Source organism: Trachypithecus francoisi, unplaced genomic scaffold (genome assembly GCF_009764315.1).
Source record: "Trachypithecus francoisi isolate TF-2019V2 unplaced genomic scaffold, Tfra_2.0 Lachesis_group8, whole genome shotgun sequence".
In the NCBI taxonomy this organism is placed as follows: domain Eukaryota; kingdom Metazoa; phylum Chordata; class Mammalia; order Primates; family Cercopithecidae; genus Trachypithecus; species Trachypithecus francoisi.
The window spans coordinates 99,016,592-99,037,787 of NW_022681473.1; the positions used below are offsets into that span (position 1 = coordinate 99,016,592).

General features: G+C 37.2%; 1 protein-coding gene across 1 annotated transcript in view; it reads left to right on the forward strand.

The window, feature by feature from the left end:
* DDX10 (DEAD-box helicase 10) overlaps window positions 1-21,196 on the forward strand; it is a 281,967-nt gene that overhangs the window by 171,268 nt on the left and 89,503 nt on the right. The window contains exons 14-16 of the mRNA XM_033204074.1: window positions 7,113-7,232; window positions 10,284-10,445; window positions 19,175-19,231. Coding sequence (XP_033059965.1) covers window positions 7,113-7,232; window positions 10,284-10,445; window positions 19,175-19,231 — 339 coding nt within the window. The remainder of the gene's footprint in view (window positions 1-7,112; window positions 7,233-10,283; window positions 10,446-19,174; window positions 19,232-21,196) is intronic.

Below are 21,196 nucleotides of genomic sequence, written 5' to 3' on the forward strand. Positions count from 1 at the left end.
AAAAAAAAAAAAAGAAATGTGTATACTTAAATATGTTTGGACTTTTGGGAAACAGTGTTTATCAATCTTAAGAAATGCTCTTATCAGGCTGGGCGTGGTGGCTCAGGCCTATAATCCCAGCACTTTGGGATGCCGAGGTGGGCGGATCACAAGGTTAAGAGATTGAGACCATCCTGGCCAACATGGTGAAACCCCATCTCTGCAAAAAATACAAAAATTAGCCGGGTGTGGTGGCGGGCGCCTGTAGTCCCAGCTACTCGTGAGGCTGAGGCAGGAGAATCGCTTGAACCTGGGAAGTGGAGGTTGCAGTGAGCTGAGATAGTGCCACTGCACCCCAGCCTGGCGTCAGAGTGAGACTCTGTCTCAAAAAAAAAAAAAAGAAAAAAAGAAAAAAGAAAAAGAAATGCTCTTATCTTTCATAGGAGTGGCTTCAGCTATAATAGGTAATCTTAAAGGTCTCCTCCAGTGTTGACTGTTCTTTATTTTGTTGGTTTACTTCATTGTTAGATATAATGGTTTTCATTATAAATTATTAGTTGGTCGAAATGGGAGCGACTTTAAGAAAACATAAAAATTTCGTTTCTTTGTACTGTCTTTAATTCTAACTTTTATTTTCCTGTGATTTTTGCTTTTCATTTAAAATACCATTTTTTAACAATAGTTTTATTTTATTTTGTAGGATATGTAGTAGTAATGCTTGTATTAAGGTAGCTTTTTTTCATTGATTATATTTTGAATTTTCTTGTAGCCAGTGTTAGCTAACATGGTCCTTATGATGAGAACCATTATTGGTTTTGTGACTGGTGGTGGTGGCAGCAGTTCTTTTTTCTTCCAGATTATTTCTAGTAACTTTCTACACCTATCACAGGACGTTGAGAGTAACTATCAATTTTGTATTTTATGATACTTTCCTTTTAGCTGTTTAAAGTCTAGCATACATGTTGTAGAAGAGGTGCAAATAGAAATGAAAGTCACATTTTGATGTTTTACATATTGTCAGCTAATGTTTCACTGTACTTCTTTGGGCTGCTATAAATTTCGTTGTTGTACTGATAATACAAAATCTTGTCAAAAAATATAACTCCTACCTAACAGTAGATCTATTTTATATTTTTGTTAATGAATAGAATTATAAAAAGTATTAACACTTTATTTCTTGTCCAAGAGCCATTTTTTAAAATTCTAAAAAAGTAAAATCTGCATTTTAAGAAGTTAAATTTATTTTTAAAAAATTTTCTAGTTGGAAAATTATAAAGTTTAGTACACACCCAGAAAACATTTACTAAAATTGATTATGTAAAAAATTAAAAACTTCACCTTCACAAAAACCAAATCATAGCAAAATAACAAGATTACCTTGTATGGCAAAAGTCTAAATATAAATGATGAGATGTGGAAAACTACTGAAGCATTGTTAACGAATGAAGAGATTTCACAACTTGATAAATTAAATGCCAGGAATTCATGAGAAATACTGGCAGATAATACAAATGGTGCACAGAAAAATAATGTCCTTGAAAAGATGTTCTGTCATACGTAAAATAATACAACTGCAACTTAAAACTTCCCCGAGGTACTCTGTTTCACCTAGTTGACTGGCAACATAAAGCCTAATAATATACTTAGCTGCAGATGTGGTAGATCAATTCCTTATAAATTTTTGGTGGGAATGTAAGTTTGTATAACTTTGGGAGGGTTATTTGGAAATGTATTTCAGAATTTAACTATACATACTCTTTGAGCACTTTCACTTTTAGAAACTTAATCTGGATATATAAAAGCACATGTGTATGAATAGATATAATCAAGGCTTTTAATTGCAGGAGGTAATTTTTTTAGTAACTTCATGTTTTTCCTTTGTACTTGAATGTGTGTGGAATCTCTCTGGAAGGATACAGAAGCTGCTAACAGCACTAGATCCTTAGGAGAGAAACTGAGGTTGCTGAAGAGGACATGAAAAACAACCTTTTAACTTAAGTACAATTTACAGAATACATGTGCATGTATTACCTGCTAAAGTTAATATTAAAAAGAACGCCGTGGAACTAAGACTGTCTTGTCAGCCATGTGTAAAATACACCATCAGTGGACAGCACAGGTGTTTAGCACATCACTGATGTGCTGGCAGTGCCACAGTGTGTTAGTATTTGCCACTCAATTCAAACATCTCTCCCTTGAAAGGAAGTTCCTTGACCTGCTTTAGTCACCCCTGACTACCTAGGGTGGTCATATTGATTTATTCCATATATTTTTTCTAAGCTCTTATATTTGTAATTAATGTTTTGTTCTAGTTGTTTAATATCTTTTTCCATAGATAGAGTTGGGCTCCGTGAAGGCTGGGAGTCCACCCCTGTTGCACTGCTGCACCCTCGCTATGTACTATGATGCTTTGGATGGCGTTGACATTCACAGCATCTTTGAATGAGTCTTCACTCATTCTAGAGTATCAGAGCAAAGCCAGAGCCTAACAGGAAAATATGATAAACAAGCCTCTTCTCACCCATGTGGGCATTTCTGTTCCTTCTTCCAGTGACTTCCCTAAAACAAATTAAAAGTTTCACTTTTTCAAGGGGGCAGGACACAGAACTCTTTCAGAAACCAATGGAAACCATAGAAGGCAGAGATGCAAATGCTTCTACATTTTGTCATGTAATTTTAGTGGTTTCATGGATTTCCCTAAAGCTCTTCAACTTGAACCACCTCACTTAAGGATCCACTCTGCTGGATTGTTTTTTCTGACCTTTATTCCATTGACAGTTTTTGGTAACATTTTTCTGATTTTCCCCCCATTGTTTCTAGACTGGGCTATTGTGTTTTATGAACATTTTCAAATGTACAGAAAAGTTGTAAAAAGTAATACTTTTGGACACCCAAACGCCCAGTGTTCCACCATTCATATTCTGCAGTTAGCCTTTTACCATATTTCTCTCTTTCTTTGCTTTTTTGAAACAGTACTTTGCTCTTTGATCCAAGCTAGATTGCAGTGGGGTGATCACAGCTCACTGTAGTCTTGACCTTCTGGGCTCAAGTGATCCTCCTACCTCAGTGTCTTGAGTAGCTAAGACTACAGGCCTGTGCCACCAACCCTGGCTAATTTTTTTTTTTTTTTTTTTTTTTTTTTTAAATTTTTAGTAGAGACAGATTGCCACCAAGTTGCCCAGACTGGTCCTGAACTCCTGGGCTCAAGAGATTCTCCTGCCTTGGCCTCCCCAAATGCTGGTTACAGACATGAGGCACCTATCTACCATATTTTCTTTATCACATAACTATCCATCTATCCATCCTTTTTTATTTAGGGCATTTGAGTAAGTTGCCAACATCATTACACTTTCCTCCATATACTTCAACTTGTATGGCATTAACTACAGTTCAATATTGTTTACAGGACTCTTTTTTGAGATAGAAATTTATATACAATAAAATGCACAAATCTTTCATGTAACATTTGATGAATTTTGACAAATATATACACTTGTGTAACTCAAACTTATCAAGATCTAGACCATTGCTATCACCCCAGAAAGTTTACTCAGGTTCTTTCCTAGTACTTTTTGTTTACTGGTTTATGTGATTATAATTTACTATGTTACGTTTATATTACAGTGATCCCTCAAGTTTATACTGTTTGATCAGCATTGCCTCTGTCTTTAGATGAGGTCTGATGAGAGATCCAAGGTCCTTAAGAATTGTCCTAGCCCTAAAACAAAGAAGATGCAGTAGGAGTCAGTAACAAAGTCACCAGCCCTGGTGGTTGTGTTGATGGTGGTCTCTAAGCCTTTGTGAGGAAAAGGAGGTGTAGGAATACTGACTAGGCTGACAGAAGTGGGGGTCTTGTTAATCCCTTGCGTTCACAGGGGTCCTACAGGTTATTTTTTAGGTGAACAAGTTTTTACATGTTTTACTACCGCACAACTTAGTTGCTCTCTGAAGTGAGATAAGGAAATGAGGATTATATTAACTGAGAAAGAACAATAGTCATGCATCTTAGAATAAGCATAGTGGTGGAGAGAGGGTAGGCACAGCAATGTAGAGCCTTTTGTCACCAGTTGGTGATACTTGAGTCACAGACCCCTGGGAGGTGGAGGAAGTAGAGAATGTCCAGTGGGAAGAAGAAATCTAAAACTTAATCTGTTTTCATAGAAGTCTTGTGATGTGTATATAGTGATTATATTACCGGAAGGAGGGGCTTGAGTGAGTTGTCCAGGTTCTTGGCATTTTGAACAAATTGGACAAAATGCACAAAATAACAAAGGAATGAAATACAGGAAAGAAGCAGCAAAAGCAGGAATTTATTAAGGTGAGAAAGCACTCCATGGGGTGGAAGTGGGCCCGGGCAAGTGGCTCAAAGTCCTGTTATAAAGTTTTCTGAGTTTTAAGTACTTCTTTTGAGGTTCCTATCAGTTACCCCTTATCTGGATGAAGGATTTGGTCCAAGCCTAATTAAAGGCTGAGGTGAATTGGCACCATGTGCAGATGAAGGGATGGTCCCTGCTTGGCCAATCCAGGGTATTTTCCTTTCCATCTGAGGTGTGATGGGGGTGGGGGGATTGTAGGGAGAGTAGCCTTTGATCCTTTGTTACTCCATGTTGGGAGATAGGGGTTTTCCTTTTGGTTTAGCTTTAGGAAGTTTGTGTTAATTGGCCTTACAGTCCCTGCCCCCAGACCCAGGTGTTTTCCTTTTGATCCAGCTATGGGAAGTAGGAGAACTGGCCTCAGGTTCCCTGCCTCCAGACCTTGGTGTTTTTCTTGATTCAGCAGGAATTAGCCTTAAGTTTCCTGCCTCCAGACCCTATTCTCCTGCCTCAATTATAGCATACGAAGTGTCTCTGATAGAATAAAAGCTACCTCAGAGGCAATTATCTTTTCATTAGCTTTATATAGGTTGGAGATGGTGGTAACTTCTAAAATGATGTAATTTGTGGTCTGAGAAATAAATGTAACTAGATACTATGACTTTCATGTTGAACCGGAAATACAAAGTCAATGTTTTAGTAATACCCACGTAGTAGAACCATCATTGTCAAAACAACTTTCTTGTAGTTAAATCATAATATTTTTGCAGATGCACGAGCAGATTTTCATAACCATGACCATTATCTAAAAATATAATACGTTGATAACTTGGCACAGGTCTTTTATTTTAGTAGATTTGTTATTTTCAATTGCATGGTGTTTTTTTTGCTTATTTATTTATTGAGACAGAGTCTTGTTCTATTGCCTAGGCTGGAGTGCACTGGCACAATCTCGGCTCACTTCAACCTGCACCTCTCAGGTTTAAGCGATTCTCATGCTTCGGCCTCCTGAGTAGCTGGGATTTCAGGGGTGTGCCACCATGCCCAGCTAATTTTTTTGTATTTTTAGTAGACTCGGGGTTTTGCTGTGTTGGCTGGGCTGCTCTTGAACTCCTGACCTCAAGTGATCTGTCCGCCTCTGCCTGCCAAAGTGCTGGGATTGTAGGTGTGATTCACTGCACCTGGCCTTGGTGGTTTATTTTTAAGCATTTATGTATTCATCATTGTTAGTATCTCCTACTAAAAGATTTGCCTTTTTTGTGTGTACTTATTACCATAATGTAGCAGTTGTAACCAATGCACTGCTTCCCAAAACTTCTGGTAATTATAGATAATGTTCTAGATTGGTCCCTCCTCTTTTTTCCTTGTGTGATTCCCTATGGTACAAGTTAAAAATCAATCAACTAGGGAGACTGCAAGTCTGGTATTTTGCAAAGTAAGCCTTTATGCACTTGGCTTGATCTCTCTGTGTAGCACAAAATCAACATATAGAAGTGGTATTTGAGATTTATTGAATACTTTTTCATATGTTTTACATTTACTTTTCAATCCTCCCAGTAACTGTATGAGATAGATGCTATTGTTGTCTTCAACTTACATCTAAACCCAGAGGTTGGGTAATGGTAACTTGCTCTCATATAGCATATTAGTGATAGAGCTTGAGCTCAAATACATTTTCGTTCTTAACTACTGCACCAAAGACTTCTTATTCTGTCTAATGGAAGCTGCATTGGGTTAAGTACCACCAGTAGTAATACTTAGCTCTAATTTGAGGAGGATAATCCAAATCCTTAGACACAGGTTGTGTCTTGTCACTTTCTCATCAAAGCAGGTTATGCTATGACCTCTCCAACCCCTATCTCAGGGGTCTGCTCACCATTCACTTAGCATAAGTAAGCAGTGGCTTTGAATTTTTAGTGTCTTGCTATAGTGGTTTTAGGTTGTAAGCTAGGTCTTAATCAGTATATCCTGTTAAGTGTTTCCTCCATCTCACCTCTGGACACAGCTTTTTTTTTTTTTTTTTGAGACAAAGTCTTGCTCTGTCCCCAGGCTGGAGTGCAATGGCGTGATCTTAGCTCACTGCAGCGTCTGCCTCCCGGGTTCAAGTGATTCCCCTGCCTCAGCCTCCTGAGTAGCTGGGATTACAGGCGCCCGCCACTATGCTCAGCTAATTTTTGTATTTTTAGTAGAGGTGGGGTTTCACCATGTTGGCCAGGCTGGTCTCGAACTCATGACCTCAGGTGATCCACTCGCCTCGACCTCCCAAAATGCTGGGATTACAGGCATGAGCCACCATGCTCAGCCTGGACACGGTTTAATTGTCATCAGATATTTTACTGTGTTCCTATGGTAAATTATTATAATTGGAGGAGGAATGTTGGTTGCAAACAATGTATTGCAATCATTTTGCTTTCCAAGTATACATTTTCCTACTCTAAGAACTTAAGTTTGCAACTTCACGTTTTAAGATATGTATGAACTTTGACTGGAAGATAGCTTTATTTATCTTATGCTCATGTATTACATTATGTAATTTTTAGTCCTTAAATATTATCAAATAGCACAGTTCTAGTAATAGAGAAAATGTAAATGTTATTGGTCTACTAGCCCTCCTATTCGTGTTTAAATTTTTAGGTTTTGGGAGGAGTTCTTAGTTAATAAGCCAAATAATGTTATTCCTGGACAGTGTTTTTAACGCTTCTCATTAGCTAATGAGTAATAAATGCACCCAGTTCTGAAAAGTGTATTGCCAGAGTTGGATTGTTAATGTAAAGCAGTCATTTCCCTAATCATCTGTGTTTTTTGTATGTTCTCACACAGAAGAAAGAACCTTCTAAATCCAGCATCAAGAAAAAAGTGACCAAAGTTGCAGAAGCAAAAAAAGTAATGAAGAGAAATTTTAAAGTGAATAAGAAGATAACATTTACTGATGAAGGGGAGGTAAGATTTTAGAAGTATTTCGTTTCTGAGGTACATTTGGAGTATTAGGAGAGATTGGCTCTCTTGCTTACTTACCATTCATTAATGATAGAGTAAGTGTTTCTCTACAGCATGCTGGGCCGTTCCTTTCACTGTTACTGTAGGCTCTACATCAGCTCTACTGCTGTGAACAAGGATGCCTTACTGGCAATGAACTGAGATACTTCTTGGTAATACTGACACAGAGTTGATTTTGAACTTTCAAATTATGTTTTTATTAAAGATAAGGTTTTCTCTTCATGGTATTGAACATTATGTTCTATGGAACAGACATGAGAATACTAATACAGCTACTTGCTACAGCTTCTTTTGCTTCACTCAGGCCTCTACTTTGCACTTCCTCAATTTTAAGTGCCATACTTGCATATATCTTTCTGGCCTGGCTATGGGAGGGAATTCTCTGCTTTACAAAGTAACCTAAGACACAGAGGTGCCTTGTTTAATCTCAACTTTCCCTAAGCCATATTGTAAATACATACCCATAGTATAGGGAAGGGGTTACCACTCACAGATTACTCATGAAAGTTCATGCTGTTACGTAACTGTTGTCTTCATTTTAAAATGATGAAATAGATCCAGTATGTCAAGTGACTTACCTGAGGAGTGCTTATAGTAGGTAGGGTCTTTCGAATATCATCTCATGGCCTCATTCTCACCAGCCCAGGTTTTCCTGACTATCCTCATGTAGCACAGAGCACCTTACCTCCATCATAACCTCATTTCTCTCACCTTGCCTCACTTTTCTTCACAGCACTTACTTTGTGACTTCAATCTATATTTGACTATTGTCAGTTTCCACTCCATTTCTTCTTGCGAGGAACGTATTTTGTTGATTTTGTTCACTAGTCTATCCCCAGCACCTAGAAAGATACCTAACATAATAAACCCTCAGAAAAATTTATTGATTGAATGAAACATCTATTTCAATAAAAGAACAGCTTTTCATGTTAACTAATATAGCACATTATATACTCATCGTCACTAACATAAAGACTGTTTAAGCAGCCTCTCCCCAGTGGAGTATGTTTCCTTTTAATTTTGAAGTTAAAGTTTTGGATGTTATTTTGGGGTGTATAAAACACACGAAAAGTAACAAAATAGTGTGTCATTCAAAGGTGGTGGAAGTTGAAGAGGAACCTTAGCTAAATGACAGATAATGAGTCTTTATGAAATTACGAAAAAGAGATCAGCACCTGAGAAACAGACTAAACTAGAATAGTCATATGACATCTGATGTTCACTGTAAAATGAGATGAGCGCTGTTGGCGTAATGAGGTTCCTTAGTATGCTACTAAGTTTAACTGCACAAATTATGCCAATTAGCTCCAAAACGAATGTAAATCCTTAACTATAAAATGTTTCAGTGTGTACTTAGTGCTAATAGGAGATGTTTGTGGATGTGAGCCATACTGAAACTTCTGACTTAACGCTCTGAAAGAAATGCCACTATTTTTTTTTTTCTAGCCCATAGAAGGATAAACTTTTTACCCTCTGATTGCAGTGGGGATGAGGAGCCAAGTATCATGATATTCATACTGTTACAACTGATCCCTCGCATTGCCTCTTTAGGGTCAGTGACTGCTAGCATGGCTGCTCAGTGATATTTATCAATCCCATTGGTTGCTAAAGGTTGAGACTCCATAGGAATCTCATCTTAAAGAATGGTTATAGGCCGGGCGCGGTGGCTCAAGCCTGTAATCCTAGCACTTTGGGAGGCCGAGACGGGCGGATCACGAGGTCAGGAGATCGAGACCATCCTGACTAACACGGTGAAACCCCGTCTCTACTAAAAACTACAAAAAACTAGCCGGGCGAGGTGGCGGCGCCTGTAGTCCCAGCTACTCGGGAGGCTGAGGCAGGAGAATGGCGTGAACCCGGGAGGCGGAGCTTGCAGTGAGCTGAGATCCGGCCACAGCACTCCAGCCTGGGTGACAGCGCGAGACTCCGTCTCAAAAAAAAAAAAAAAAAAAAAAAAAGAATGGTTATGGTGGCCACAGAGGAGGGAGGAGACATTAAAACCTGTGATGTGTGTGCTTGCAGTTTCCATTTGCCGGCAGGTTAATTAGCAGTCTTTCAAAACAATGGCAGTTACTTAAATCTTTCTGGCAACTAATTATTAGATAAGAGTTATTTTTGTCTGAATTGTCTATAGAGTTTTGTGGTGTTAGACGTAGAAATTACTGAGTTAAGTAAACCTCTGGTTTTCCGAAAGGGACACAGATATCCGGAGATTAATTTATTTAGCATTACGTAGTAATGAAAAAACCAGGATATTTAGCCAGGTCCCCTCATTCCCAGATCAGTGCCCCATCTTCTAGGTCACCTTGTTTCTTACCCTAAACTGTGTGTGTAAAATCATGTGGATTTGAGCAAGCCTGTGAAACCCAAACTGATTTTCTCCTTTTCAGTTAGTTATTTCAGTCATTATATGTAATGTCAGTTGATATGTGATTCATTGATCCATTTTGAGCACCTGTTTAATAAGTGCCAGACACTATGTTGGGCTCCAAGGATAAATGAACAAGACATACAACTGCCCTCAAGGAGATTAATTCTAATGAGAGAAACAGGATCATAAAACAATGCGGTGCAATGAACTTTGTGTGAGAGTAACACACTGGGTGCCATGGAAGCCCAAAGGAGGTACAGCCTGAGTCCTACTCAGCCCGACTCCTGCTGTGTGCAGATAATTTTGAACTGAGTTGTGTGGAGAATAGGATACTAAGAATGCTGTTAGGGAAGATGCTGGAGCATCACTATTCTGTGACTGTCTTCTCCAAATTATTTGGTGAAATTTTCTTTTAATCCTGTTCTCATTGGGTTTGGCAGTGTTACTTTACTCTGACTAGGGTGGTCTCTTCTGTGGCTTGAAGTTGGTTAAAAGATTTAAGAATACAGATTGTAAGGCAGAAAGTGGGTATCTGCACCTTTTCAGAATAATGAGACAAAAGGAAGTGCTTTTCTGGGTTGTTCCCTACTTCTTATTGACACTGACCTTTTTTCTGCCTGTAGTTGGTTCAGCAGTGGCCACAAATGCAGAAATCTGCCATCAAGGATGCTGAGGAAGATGATGACACCGGTGGTATCAACTTAGATAAAGCAAAGGAAAGACTTCAGGAAGAGGACAAATTTGACAAAGAAGAATATAGGAAGAAAATTAAGGCAAAGCATCGGGTAAGCTTTCCATCTTGAATTCATACTGAGTAAAATTTAATATCCTTAAGTATATCTAAATATTCATTAGCTATTCATTAATACGTATATTATTTTCTTCATTGTTTTCTCTGACACTTCTTTTTCTGTCGCTACTCTCTTCTTTTTCCTGTTCATTTGTTCCTCTGCTGGGGGAGTCTGTATATTGACTGGTTTCTGAGAATGCCACTTAAATCTGTCTTTGGTCTGAGGTGATATAAATAATATTAGTGGATTTGTTGTTATTATTACAGTTTTTATTTTGAGATAATTGTAGTTTCACTTGTAGTTGATAGAGATATCCCAAGCTCTCCATTTCAATAATTCTGTCATTACCAGAATGTTTTATATAAAACTATGTAGTATGTAGCTTTTTGGAATTGGCTTTTTTCACTCAGCATTATTCTATGGAGATACAGCCAAGTTGTGTGCATCAATGCTTTCTTCCTTTTATCACTAAGTAATGTCCCATGGGATGGATGTACTGAGGTTTGTTTCACCATTCAACCATTGGAAAAGATTGATGGTGTTTCCAGATTCAACTTAATAAATTTCTTTCCATATCAATTACTTGATAATATGTTAAATGTATTGTATTAAAACTGGAGACTCTGTAAAACTTCTATAAAAATTAGCATGTGCCCTTGTGGCCTTGAACTTGGCAGTTTTCTGTCGTCCTTGATGTAGTGGTCACACATGATACTGTTATGCTGTTATACTACTTCATTCCATGGAAGTGAACATTTCACTAGATAAAAAAATGAATTAACGAAATAAAGTAGATTTACATTTTTAAAGAACTTTCTTTAGCACCCTTTTGACACAGTGATTTCAGGGTAATGCAATGAGAAACACCCGAGAAACACTGCTGTAATATTAAATTTTGTATTAAGAACGAAATACCTTTGGATGTGGACATTGTTAAGTACATTCTGAGAAGGATTCTTAGAGCTTTTCACTCCTATTTGACCTTTCATGGACCAGTACAAACTTTTTTATAAAAATAGAACAGTTCTCATTTCTTTATTTTAATATTTGATGTAGCTTCAGAGTAGCATTTGATGAAAAAGTAGATATTGGAGTTAGCTTTAGGGATGGAAAATGAATGTTGAGAAAAACATTCCAAAAATATGGAGAACAAATGAACCTGAAATATACTGGTTACAATTGTTGGATATTTATGTTAATGAGAGAACTAAACATTTCTTGCATTGCTACTCTTAGTGCAGTACTTAAATTGAAATTTGACATTAGCAATTCGTTAAAATCTTTACTCTTAAGAGTATCAGGAGCTTGTCATGTTTCAGCTTGCAGTCTACTTATTTATCCAGGGGACAACTGAGCAAGAATGTACTGTATTTCTAAGTTGTAGCCAGCAGTAAAAGAAATATGAAGGATTTGCGTAAAATAAAGTTCACCCCCTTCCCCTTCCTTGCCATCTCTTTTCTCCCATGTGGAAGTTATTACTATACCAGATCATTGAATATTGTCCTGGAAACCTTTAGAAAGTTAATTTCAAATTGGCAGATTGTACTTGTTTTATACAGTGTTTGTTTGCTAGGCTCTGCCATAGGCTGTGAACATAGAATATTTAAAATATCCGGGTGCTGCTGAGTGGGTGCAGTGGTTCACACCTGTAGTTCTGGCTACTTAAGAGGCTGAGGCAGAAGGATAACTTGAGCCCAGGAACTTGAGGCAGTAATGTGCTATAACTGCACCTGTGAATAGCCACTCATTAATAAAAGGCAATATAGCAAGACTCTGTCTCTTTAAAAAAACAAAAACAAGAAAAAACTAACATATGTACATGGGTCCCTCCATCTTCAGGAAGATTATAATTAAGTCTTAGTTAACTATAGATATGCTGTTACTTCACAAAAGCTGCTTACACATCCTTTTTTTTTTTTTTTTTTACATAAAATGTTTTGGAATGAATAATCACATGACTCAATCAAGATAAAAAATTGCACATTGGCTGGGTGTGGTGGTTCACGCCTGTAATCCTAGCACTTTGGGAGGCCAAGGTGGGTGGATCATAAGGTCGGAAGTTCAAGACCAGCCTGACCAAGATAGTGAAATCCCGTCTACTAAAAATACAAAAATTAGCTGGGCATGGTGGCACACACCTGTAATCCCAGCTACTCAGGAGGCTGAGGCAGGAGAATCTCTTGAACCTGGGAGGTGGAGGTTGCAGTGAGCCAAGGTCGTGCCACTGCACTTCAGCCTGGGCAACAGGAGTGAGACTCATCTCCAAAAAAAAAATATATATATACATACACACACACACACACTGAGAATTCATGCTTCTGCCTATGTCTGTGTGTCTTATTCATACCTACACCCTTATAGCTAACTATTAATTTTAAACTTGTCCTTTCACTTTCCTTATGCAAATAGAAATAAGTAGGAATACGTATTTTTTTCTTCTTTTCTTATGTGAAAGGTGTTTCATACACTTTTCCATTTTCAATTAGTTTTGAGCTTGTAAATCATTTTCTTTGCATCATTATTAGAATATAGCATGTGATTTTTTAGACTGTCTCCATGACTATCTCATAGCAAGGTTGAACAGCACAGTTTTGAGCTGACAAAGTTGTGAGAGAAATCACCTGAACTTTATAGCTGGTTTTGAAGTCAGTACTTCTGTGACTACAAGAGTCACAGTATTTTTTTTAAAAAGTGATAACTTGCTATTTTATGTAAAATAGGTGTATTCTGTACAAGACATGCCTTCCAAATAGGATTTTGAAAATCTTACCTGGGAAAAAAGCACAAAGAAATAACTAGAATAGTTCTCTCTATTCAACTTCAGTATAAATGTTACCTGATGCTCACATGATTGATTTTGTGATATTTTCATTGGCAAACACACACATGTATTTGTGTGTATCAAAGTAGAGAAAACTTTGCATTTGTGAGTACTGTAGCATTAGCATGTTTACTGCAATAGCATACATAAGGCACAATATAGGTACTCACATCATTTATGCACCAAGCTGTTATGGAGTACATTTTATTTTCTCTTTAGAACCTCTTGAAACCAATCATTGGAAATAAAAATAGCAAAAGCTGTAACTTTTGCATATGAAACCATTAGTGAACTAGTAAACTGTAAAGACAAAATGCTACTCTCACATGGAAGCAATGTTTTTTTTTTTTTTTAATTTTTTTAATTTTTGAGACAGAGTCTAGCTCTGTCACCCAGGCAGGAGTGCAGTGGCGCGATCTTGGCTCACTGCAAGCTCAGCCTCCCGGGTTCATGCCATTCTCCTGCCTCAGCCTCCCGAGTAGCTAGGCCCGCCACCACGCCTGGCTAATTTTTTGTAGTTTTAGTAGAGACGGGGTTTTACTGTGTTAGCCAGGTTGGTTTCAATCTCCTGACCTCGTGATCTGCCCGACTCGGCCTCTCAAAGTGCTGGGATTACAGGCGTGAGCCACTGCGCCGGCCAATGTGTTTTTTAATAATTCAGTCAGAACTGTTGAAAGATAGGCCATGGATCCTATTTTTGAATGATTTTTACTTTAATGGAGTGAAAATCTGCTCTGTATTGTGTCATCATTCTTAGTTCTGAAAGATGACTTGTAGTTAAGGTGATAATATTTGCCATCACAGCTGAGAATAGAGAGAAACAATTCATTATGAAGCTCTTTCATTCCCTTGAAATTCGAGTGCTTTATCTATATCGGATTATGAATTTAGATAACATAAACATGTCAAGATGTGGCTCTGGACTGCTTCCCGAGATGGTACAGCATTACTCTAGGTTCCATTTACTACCAGCTTGAACGTTAGAAAGTTAAGAAAGTATTAAAGGAAGACTTTAGAAAATCTATCTTGTTTTATTGTTGTTGACACATAATTAAGTTGGCATGGAATCCAGTTGACTTAACCATAAATTTGTGTGATAGTCAAGAAAGAGGGAAACTGTAATCAGGCATCTGAGGAATAGTAGCCGCAAGAATACTAACAGTAACAAGTAACACTTACTTAACTGGACCCTGCAGTAAGTTTACATGTACCATCATATTATATGCTAATAATTAACTTCTGAAATCAGTGAGCTAGCATTTTACAGATTATAAAACTAAGACTTAGAAGGGTCAAGTAATGTGTCCAGAATCCTGCAGCTTGCAAACAGCGGCCCTGGGACTCTTACCAAAGTCTTTGTTACTGTTCAGACTTTATGCTTTTTAACTATTCAGCTGTGTTGCTACCTATGTCAAGCCATCAGACATTCTTTTATAGCACAGTAACTCTGAAGCAATGAGTTAAAAGGTGGATGATCATAAGAGTAGAGGGTATTGAAGAAGAAATGACAAATAATGGAAATTTTTCATGTTTCCAGAACAAGGTCATTGATCTCTAAAAAATTAAAATTAAATTAAGGCTGGGTGCGGTGGCTCACGCCTGTAATCCCAGCACTTTGGGAGGCCGAGGAGGGTGGATCATGAGGTCAGGAGATCGGGACCATCCTGGCTAACAAGGTGAAACCCCGTCTCTACTAAAAACACAAAAATTAGCCGGGCGTGGTGGCGGGCGCCTCTAATCCTAGCTACTCAGGAGGCTGAGGCAGGAGAATGGCGTAAACCCAGGAGGCGGAGCTTGCAGTGAGTCGAGATCCTGCCACTGCACTCCAACCTGGGAAATAGAGCAAGACTCTGTCTCAAAAAAAAAAAAAGAATAAATTAGATTTTGTGGTTAGTAGTATAGTTTAAGACTCCATACTAATACCACTGTTGCCTGAATGTTCATTGTATAGCTGTATGTGTACATACACTAGTGCCAGAATCCATTTTACCATAGCTATGGCCATTTAAGAGTCTAAAGTAAGAGAGCCAGAGACTGGTCTGGCTCACATGGTCCTTATGAAATTTTACTAAGATCAGAAGTGTCATCTTGAGGACAAGGGACTCAGCATCTGGTGCCTAATTCTAAAATGGATGTTGTGAATGAAGCTTATTTATAGAAGAGAATACAAGATCCTTTTCTTTACAACCCTTTTTCCTCCTAGTTTCAGCCCTTCCACTGTCACAACCAGGTTTGTTATTAAAATGGAGGCCCACCTGTTACTACAGAACCTTTGCCTACCATTTGGAGATGTCTGCCTGGGGAGGTTTCTGTTCTTACTCTCACAAGCTTATACCATCTAGTGACATTTAGCTCAATATCTTGGTGTTTGGGCTGTCTTTATATCCAGCATCAAAAATGAGACAAATATTCAGAATTACATAAATCTGATCTATTTCCATGCTTGCTTTGTTTTTTTTTTTTTTTTAACCATGTGATGTTGGAGAGGTGGGTTAGGTATTAGGTTGATGGTGAGTAGTTAGAGATTGGGGTTGAGGAGCAGGGAGCAGTTTGCTTCCAGTGGAATCAGGGAGTCTGATAGGATTAAGTTATAAACTGCAAAGGGCAATGGTCTATATCTGTTTTGCCCATTATATGTATCCAGAGCCTACCATGTGGTTGGGTAAATATTCAAAGGATTTAACTAGTGAATCAGTGTTTCCACATCAATTTGTTTTTCTCATTCTGTCTTCATATCCTTGTTATAGTTGTTACAGATTTATTCATAGAAGTCCACTTTTTAATGTCATTCAAGCAAAACTCTGTAAAATAGGTAACAGATCAGAGAACCTTGTTGTGTTAAGTTCCTGGGAAGGATTTAGGTTTACTGGAATTTTGTTCTTGGAGGGCAGGGGATATCTTTGGGACTTAACAATTCTCATGATCTTTCTTTTGTTCACTTTTGTTAAGCCAGTTTTCTTTTTTGAAAAATAGGTTATTCTAATACTGAAGTAAAGATACATGTCCCCTTCTTCCTTACGTGATAGCTGGGGGCTCAGTTCCTTACCAACTGATACAGTTGCCTGAGAGTCATACAAATGGATTATACTTCCATAACCTCCAAAAATGAGTCTTACTTTCAAATTACAAATTTTCAAGTATCACCCTAGAATGAAAAAGTTTAAATTCGTAGTCCTGACTGCTCATGAAATTCGTATTTCATGGTATTTTCTTTTCTGGAAGCTAAGGACCTATAGTGTGTGAGAATCCAAAAGAAGTATAATATCTATAAAGGGAGTATTTTATACCTTGAAATTTGATTTTCTGTTTTTCTGTCCCTTGTGAATTTGATTTTCATTATTGAATTTCATGCTTCCCTTATACTTAATCATTTTGTAGCATGGCAGAACTAAAGATAACATTTTGCCTTCTTTTTTGTAGCATAAAGTAGTTTTTGGTACCAGGATGTCCTCAAAAACAAAATAGGAAAAATAAAGGATTTAAAGCATTTGAGCCACACCTAATTAGAAGGGGAGGAGGACTTCAGTTACCGAATCTAATGAAATTCACTTATACTTTTCTCCTGAAGTGACTGTACTCCAGCCTTTTATCTTTATGTTTTGTCATATGTCATAAACCGTCTTTAAAATATTTTTTTCTTATCCCCACAAAGAATATATTCATTTTCTAAGTTTTGAATTATGATATATCTACTTTCAGTTTTTTTGCTTCTCTCTCAATGTTTACTCTTGGCTCTTTTCAGACAGAGTACTAATAAAGCTTTTTCAGATAAGAAACATTTTCTAATAATTCACTTCTAATTATTTTCTTTTAGTTTTACTCAGTATTAAAAATTTGTCATTAGTGCATTTGTTTCATGTCTTGGTAACATTCGCTTCATGTTGTAAAAGTCTTTGGATATCTCTTGTCTGTGTGAAAATTTTGGTAGAAAATTTAAAAGGGAAAATTATCTTATCTGCATGTACATATAAATTCTGATAGCCAATTTAAAGCTGAAATTTAAAATATCTTTTAGTGACTATAATGAATTAATATTGGAATTCAGTAAAAGTAGAAAATTGTCCACTTTTTTCTGCTATGATTAAAATGACTGAATGGAAAACCTCAGCATGGTTATGTTTGCTTGAGTAGAAAGGGTTTTTCTGATGTGAATATATTGAATTTATTCTTTGCAACTTTGAAGTGCCATTTTCAGACACTGATGTGTTGAAGGAAGACCAGTTGTTGAATAATTACAACAAAAATTTGTATGGCTTTTAAATGTGATCAGTTACCTGTTTCTTCTGCACAGAAGACTCACAAAAATTAATTAATGTCTATAAAATGCTGTCAGGAAAATAAAAAATGCTATCAGGATGAAAAGACCTGTATGGTAGCAGACTATTTATAATGATAAAGCAAGTGGCAGCATTTGTCTAAAACATACTGATACGGATACAAATACTACGTACGAACCTACAAAGTGAAGTCAGTATTCCAGTGGAGGAGTATGAAGTGTAGTGGTGTGCTAGATTTCAGGGAGTGAGAACTTTGGCTCCCCAGGCCCAGTTTAATCCCAAGTCCATCACTTACTGTGTGTGACATCAGGCAAGTTACTTAGTTACTTTGATCTTCCATTTTTCATCTATAGAATGGGAATAGTAATACCTTATAAGTTCTATTACGTAGGTTTAAAAAGATAAAAAACCAAATTGTTATATGAAATGCCTAGCACATTGTTGATACTTAATAATTCTGAGCTATTTCTGTTGGTAAGAAAATGATGTAGTAATGTGCTAATGGACAAATAAATTTTTATGAAAGTACAATTTTATTCCTCTCTGCAGTTACTTGATATTTTGTATAGCTATAGTCTTAACATTAGTGTAAGCAGCAAAACACTGAAGTCATTGCAGTCTTTGTAGAATAACATGAAATATAGTTATGTTTCATTGTAGTGTCTAACACAGGAAAACCCTGCATGGAGGGTGGGGTGGGAAGAGAAGGGAGATAAAGTTACAAATATGTGTATCCACAAGCTAAAGCCAGCTCAAATGAAGTGTTAATTATGATCAGTTATATCACATTTTTTCTTTAATCTTGTTTTGCTTCTTTCATGTATTTTGTAGTCTGCTAATGCTCAAAGAAAGCCTGTGATTGGTGCCAACTTAATTTAGGAACAAATTGTTTAGAAACTGCCATTGATTAAGTTATTTTTCCCCACAACTTGGGGAAGCATTGAGATTATTCTAATTTAGTGGCAGAACATCTTTTATAATCTCATTAGAGAACCATTTCAGGGATAAAGTTTGATAATCACTATTGCATTAATTGGCTGCTTGCTAAAATAATACTAGTTATTATTTTCTTCTGTTTTTAAAGTCACATCTGTTAATGTTTAACCCCCAAATGTTAACGTTTTTATTTTTATTAGAATGTATTGCAAAAAAGCACTATATTTGGCACATAAAGACCCAGGTTTGAGATAGATCATTTTCTAAAGAAGCTCTTCAATAATAAGCAACTCAAAAGCTTTCTGAGTTTTTCTTTTTTCTCCTTTGCATTTCCTTCCACTGAACTTGGTTTCTAGAACTTCCAAGTAATCACTAGGATGTGTCTCTTGTATAATCATACATTATGTCTTACCTGTCCTGTTAGTGTGTGTTTTATTTGAAAGTCAGTACTAACCATTGGCATACTAACATAGCCAGAGTAAGTGATAGAACTGGGATTTGATTCCAGATCTGTCTGACACATTCTTAATGATTCATGAATACCTGTGCCAATCCCATAGTCAGTAAATATTTGTTGAAAAATGAATATCACATATTAGTTAGCTTTAGGGAATAAAACTGTAATGAATATGTACTCTGTTTTATATCTAATGATATGCTGCTAATTTTTTCCTCTTCCTTGTCTCCAGGAGAAAAGACTGAAAGAAAGGGAAGCCAGAAGAGAAGCCAACAAGAGGCAAGCAAAGGTAAGGGTTTATATACATTTGTTTTTCCAAGCTCAAGGTAGAATTGATAAAAGCATTTTATATTTTGGCAAGAACAATGCTTGTAATGTTAAAATGGAATTTAAATCCTCTTCTTTTCAATATGGATTTTATATGTCATTTGTATATCATGATATTCCAGTTGGATTCAAGCCCATGCGGCCTTCTATTCACTTTCTTGTATTCATCTGTTTCCTCTCTGGTGCAGGCTGAAAAATACCTAAGATAATTTGTTACTGGGTTTGCCTCGTTTACTCCACCACTTTTTCCCATTGTATTTTGTGTCTACTAAATACAAAAGGCAGTTGACTCTGTGGGCCAGGCCTGATAGAATTTTCATCTGTATCATATTCAGGTAGACAGCCCGTGTGAACCCAACCTGATAACAGGTAACTTTGAAAGCATCAGTTCAGCTCTTAGAATCTAGGGGAAAAGCATTCTGTATCTCCCACTTTTACTATAGTCTGTAGCTGATACTTTTCAGCAAATACATATGTACAGTTTTCCTCAAGTATGTATGTATAATTATAAACACCGTCCACGTGCAGCTATGATTTTTATATAATGTGTTTGTCACTGAGAAGTGTTCAGCTTCTGCATTCTGAGGACATTTAGTAGAAATGATTTCCTAGAACTAGGGCCCAATAACGTATGTCATTTCTCATGCTGTATCTCATTGTGCTGTTTCTGACTAGCCATGATTTCCTCTTGACAGTTAGCAAAGCTCCAACTCCCTTGAGGAGGCCCTTAATATTTTTTGTCATTTTTTTTTCTGTGCTGGCCGTAGCACTTAGAGAGCAAGTCAGAGATGATAACTCATGCTATAGTTCTGAAGTGGGAAGCAATTATTCTACAGTGTAAGATGAAAAGACTGCTTATATTCAGTATTAAATATCACTCTGTCTTCAAAGGTGCCCGAAAACGAGAGCTCCAGTGTGTGCAGCCTGACTGCTAAATAAGGTGGTGGCTTCTGCATATGCTTTAAAGTGCAAGCATGAACCACCATGGCAGGGACACTAGATCTCAGAGGCTGTAGTGGGAAGGATTGAAATTTAAGAAGAAAATCTTAAATCTAATAAAAGCATTTGATATTTATGAATATTGCATGTTTAGCATAAAAATAAACCTATTTTATTTCACTAAGAAGCTCTCATTTCTGCATATATAAATGTAAGATGAAAGATGTATAATCTAGAGCCAAAGAAAGCCCTGTTACTGTATTTCTTTTGTTTTTATTCATGCACATTTGTATATATCACTAAATATGGTTTATTTTTTATATTTACTGATGCTGTATGCTCAATTTTTTTTCCCCTGGTGGTTTAAGCTGTAAGAAATTGCTCTCACCCTTGAGCTATCCTCCTGGAAACCTCTTCTTTTATTCCTACATAAATTGATGTGTATATTTGGTTTTAATACTGTGTCTGCTGGGGAAATGAAAAAATGGTAAAGTCGTGAGAATCAGGCATTTTCACTGGGGACTGATATCTGAAGTGAACTCCTTATGCCAGACTCTCCCTTCCATTTCCCACTCCCCTTCCGTGTTTGTCCTGTGTGTTTATTTCCTGACATCTAAAAAAGGAAGAAGATTTTTCTTGTCAAGAGAAGGTCTCATTTCTTTATAACCACTAAGGATGGGACTAAGAACAGAAAGAAGAGCTGACATGGCTTTGCAGCTCAGCCAGGAGCTTTAAATAGACAGAGGCTGTGTTTTATTATTGCTCTGAATAGTTTAGCTAACTCCATTTCACAGCCCTTGTCTGAGTGCTCAGAGATGGCAGCCCTTTTGTAAGAGTGATATTACCAGAGGGATCAGTGGCTGGTTTGCAGCCAGGACTCAAACATTCCTCAAGACACTGAGGACTGCCAGCAGTGACAGGTTCAGGCTGACTGACAGAGCCCAAGGAATGAGCTCAAACCAACCTTTTGCACCTAGCTTCCTTTCAA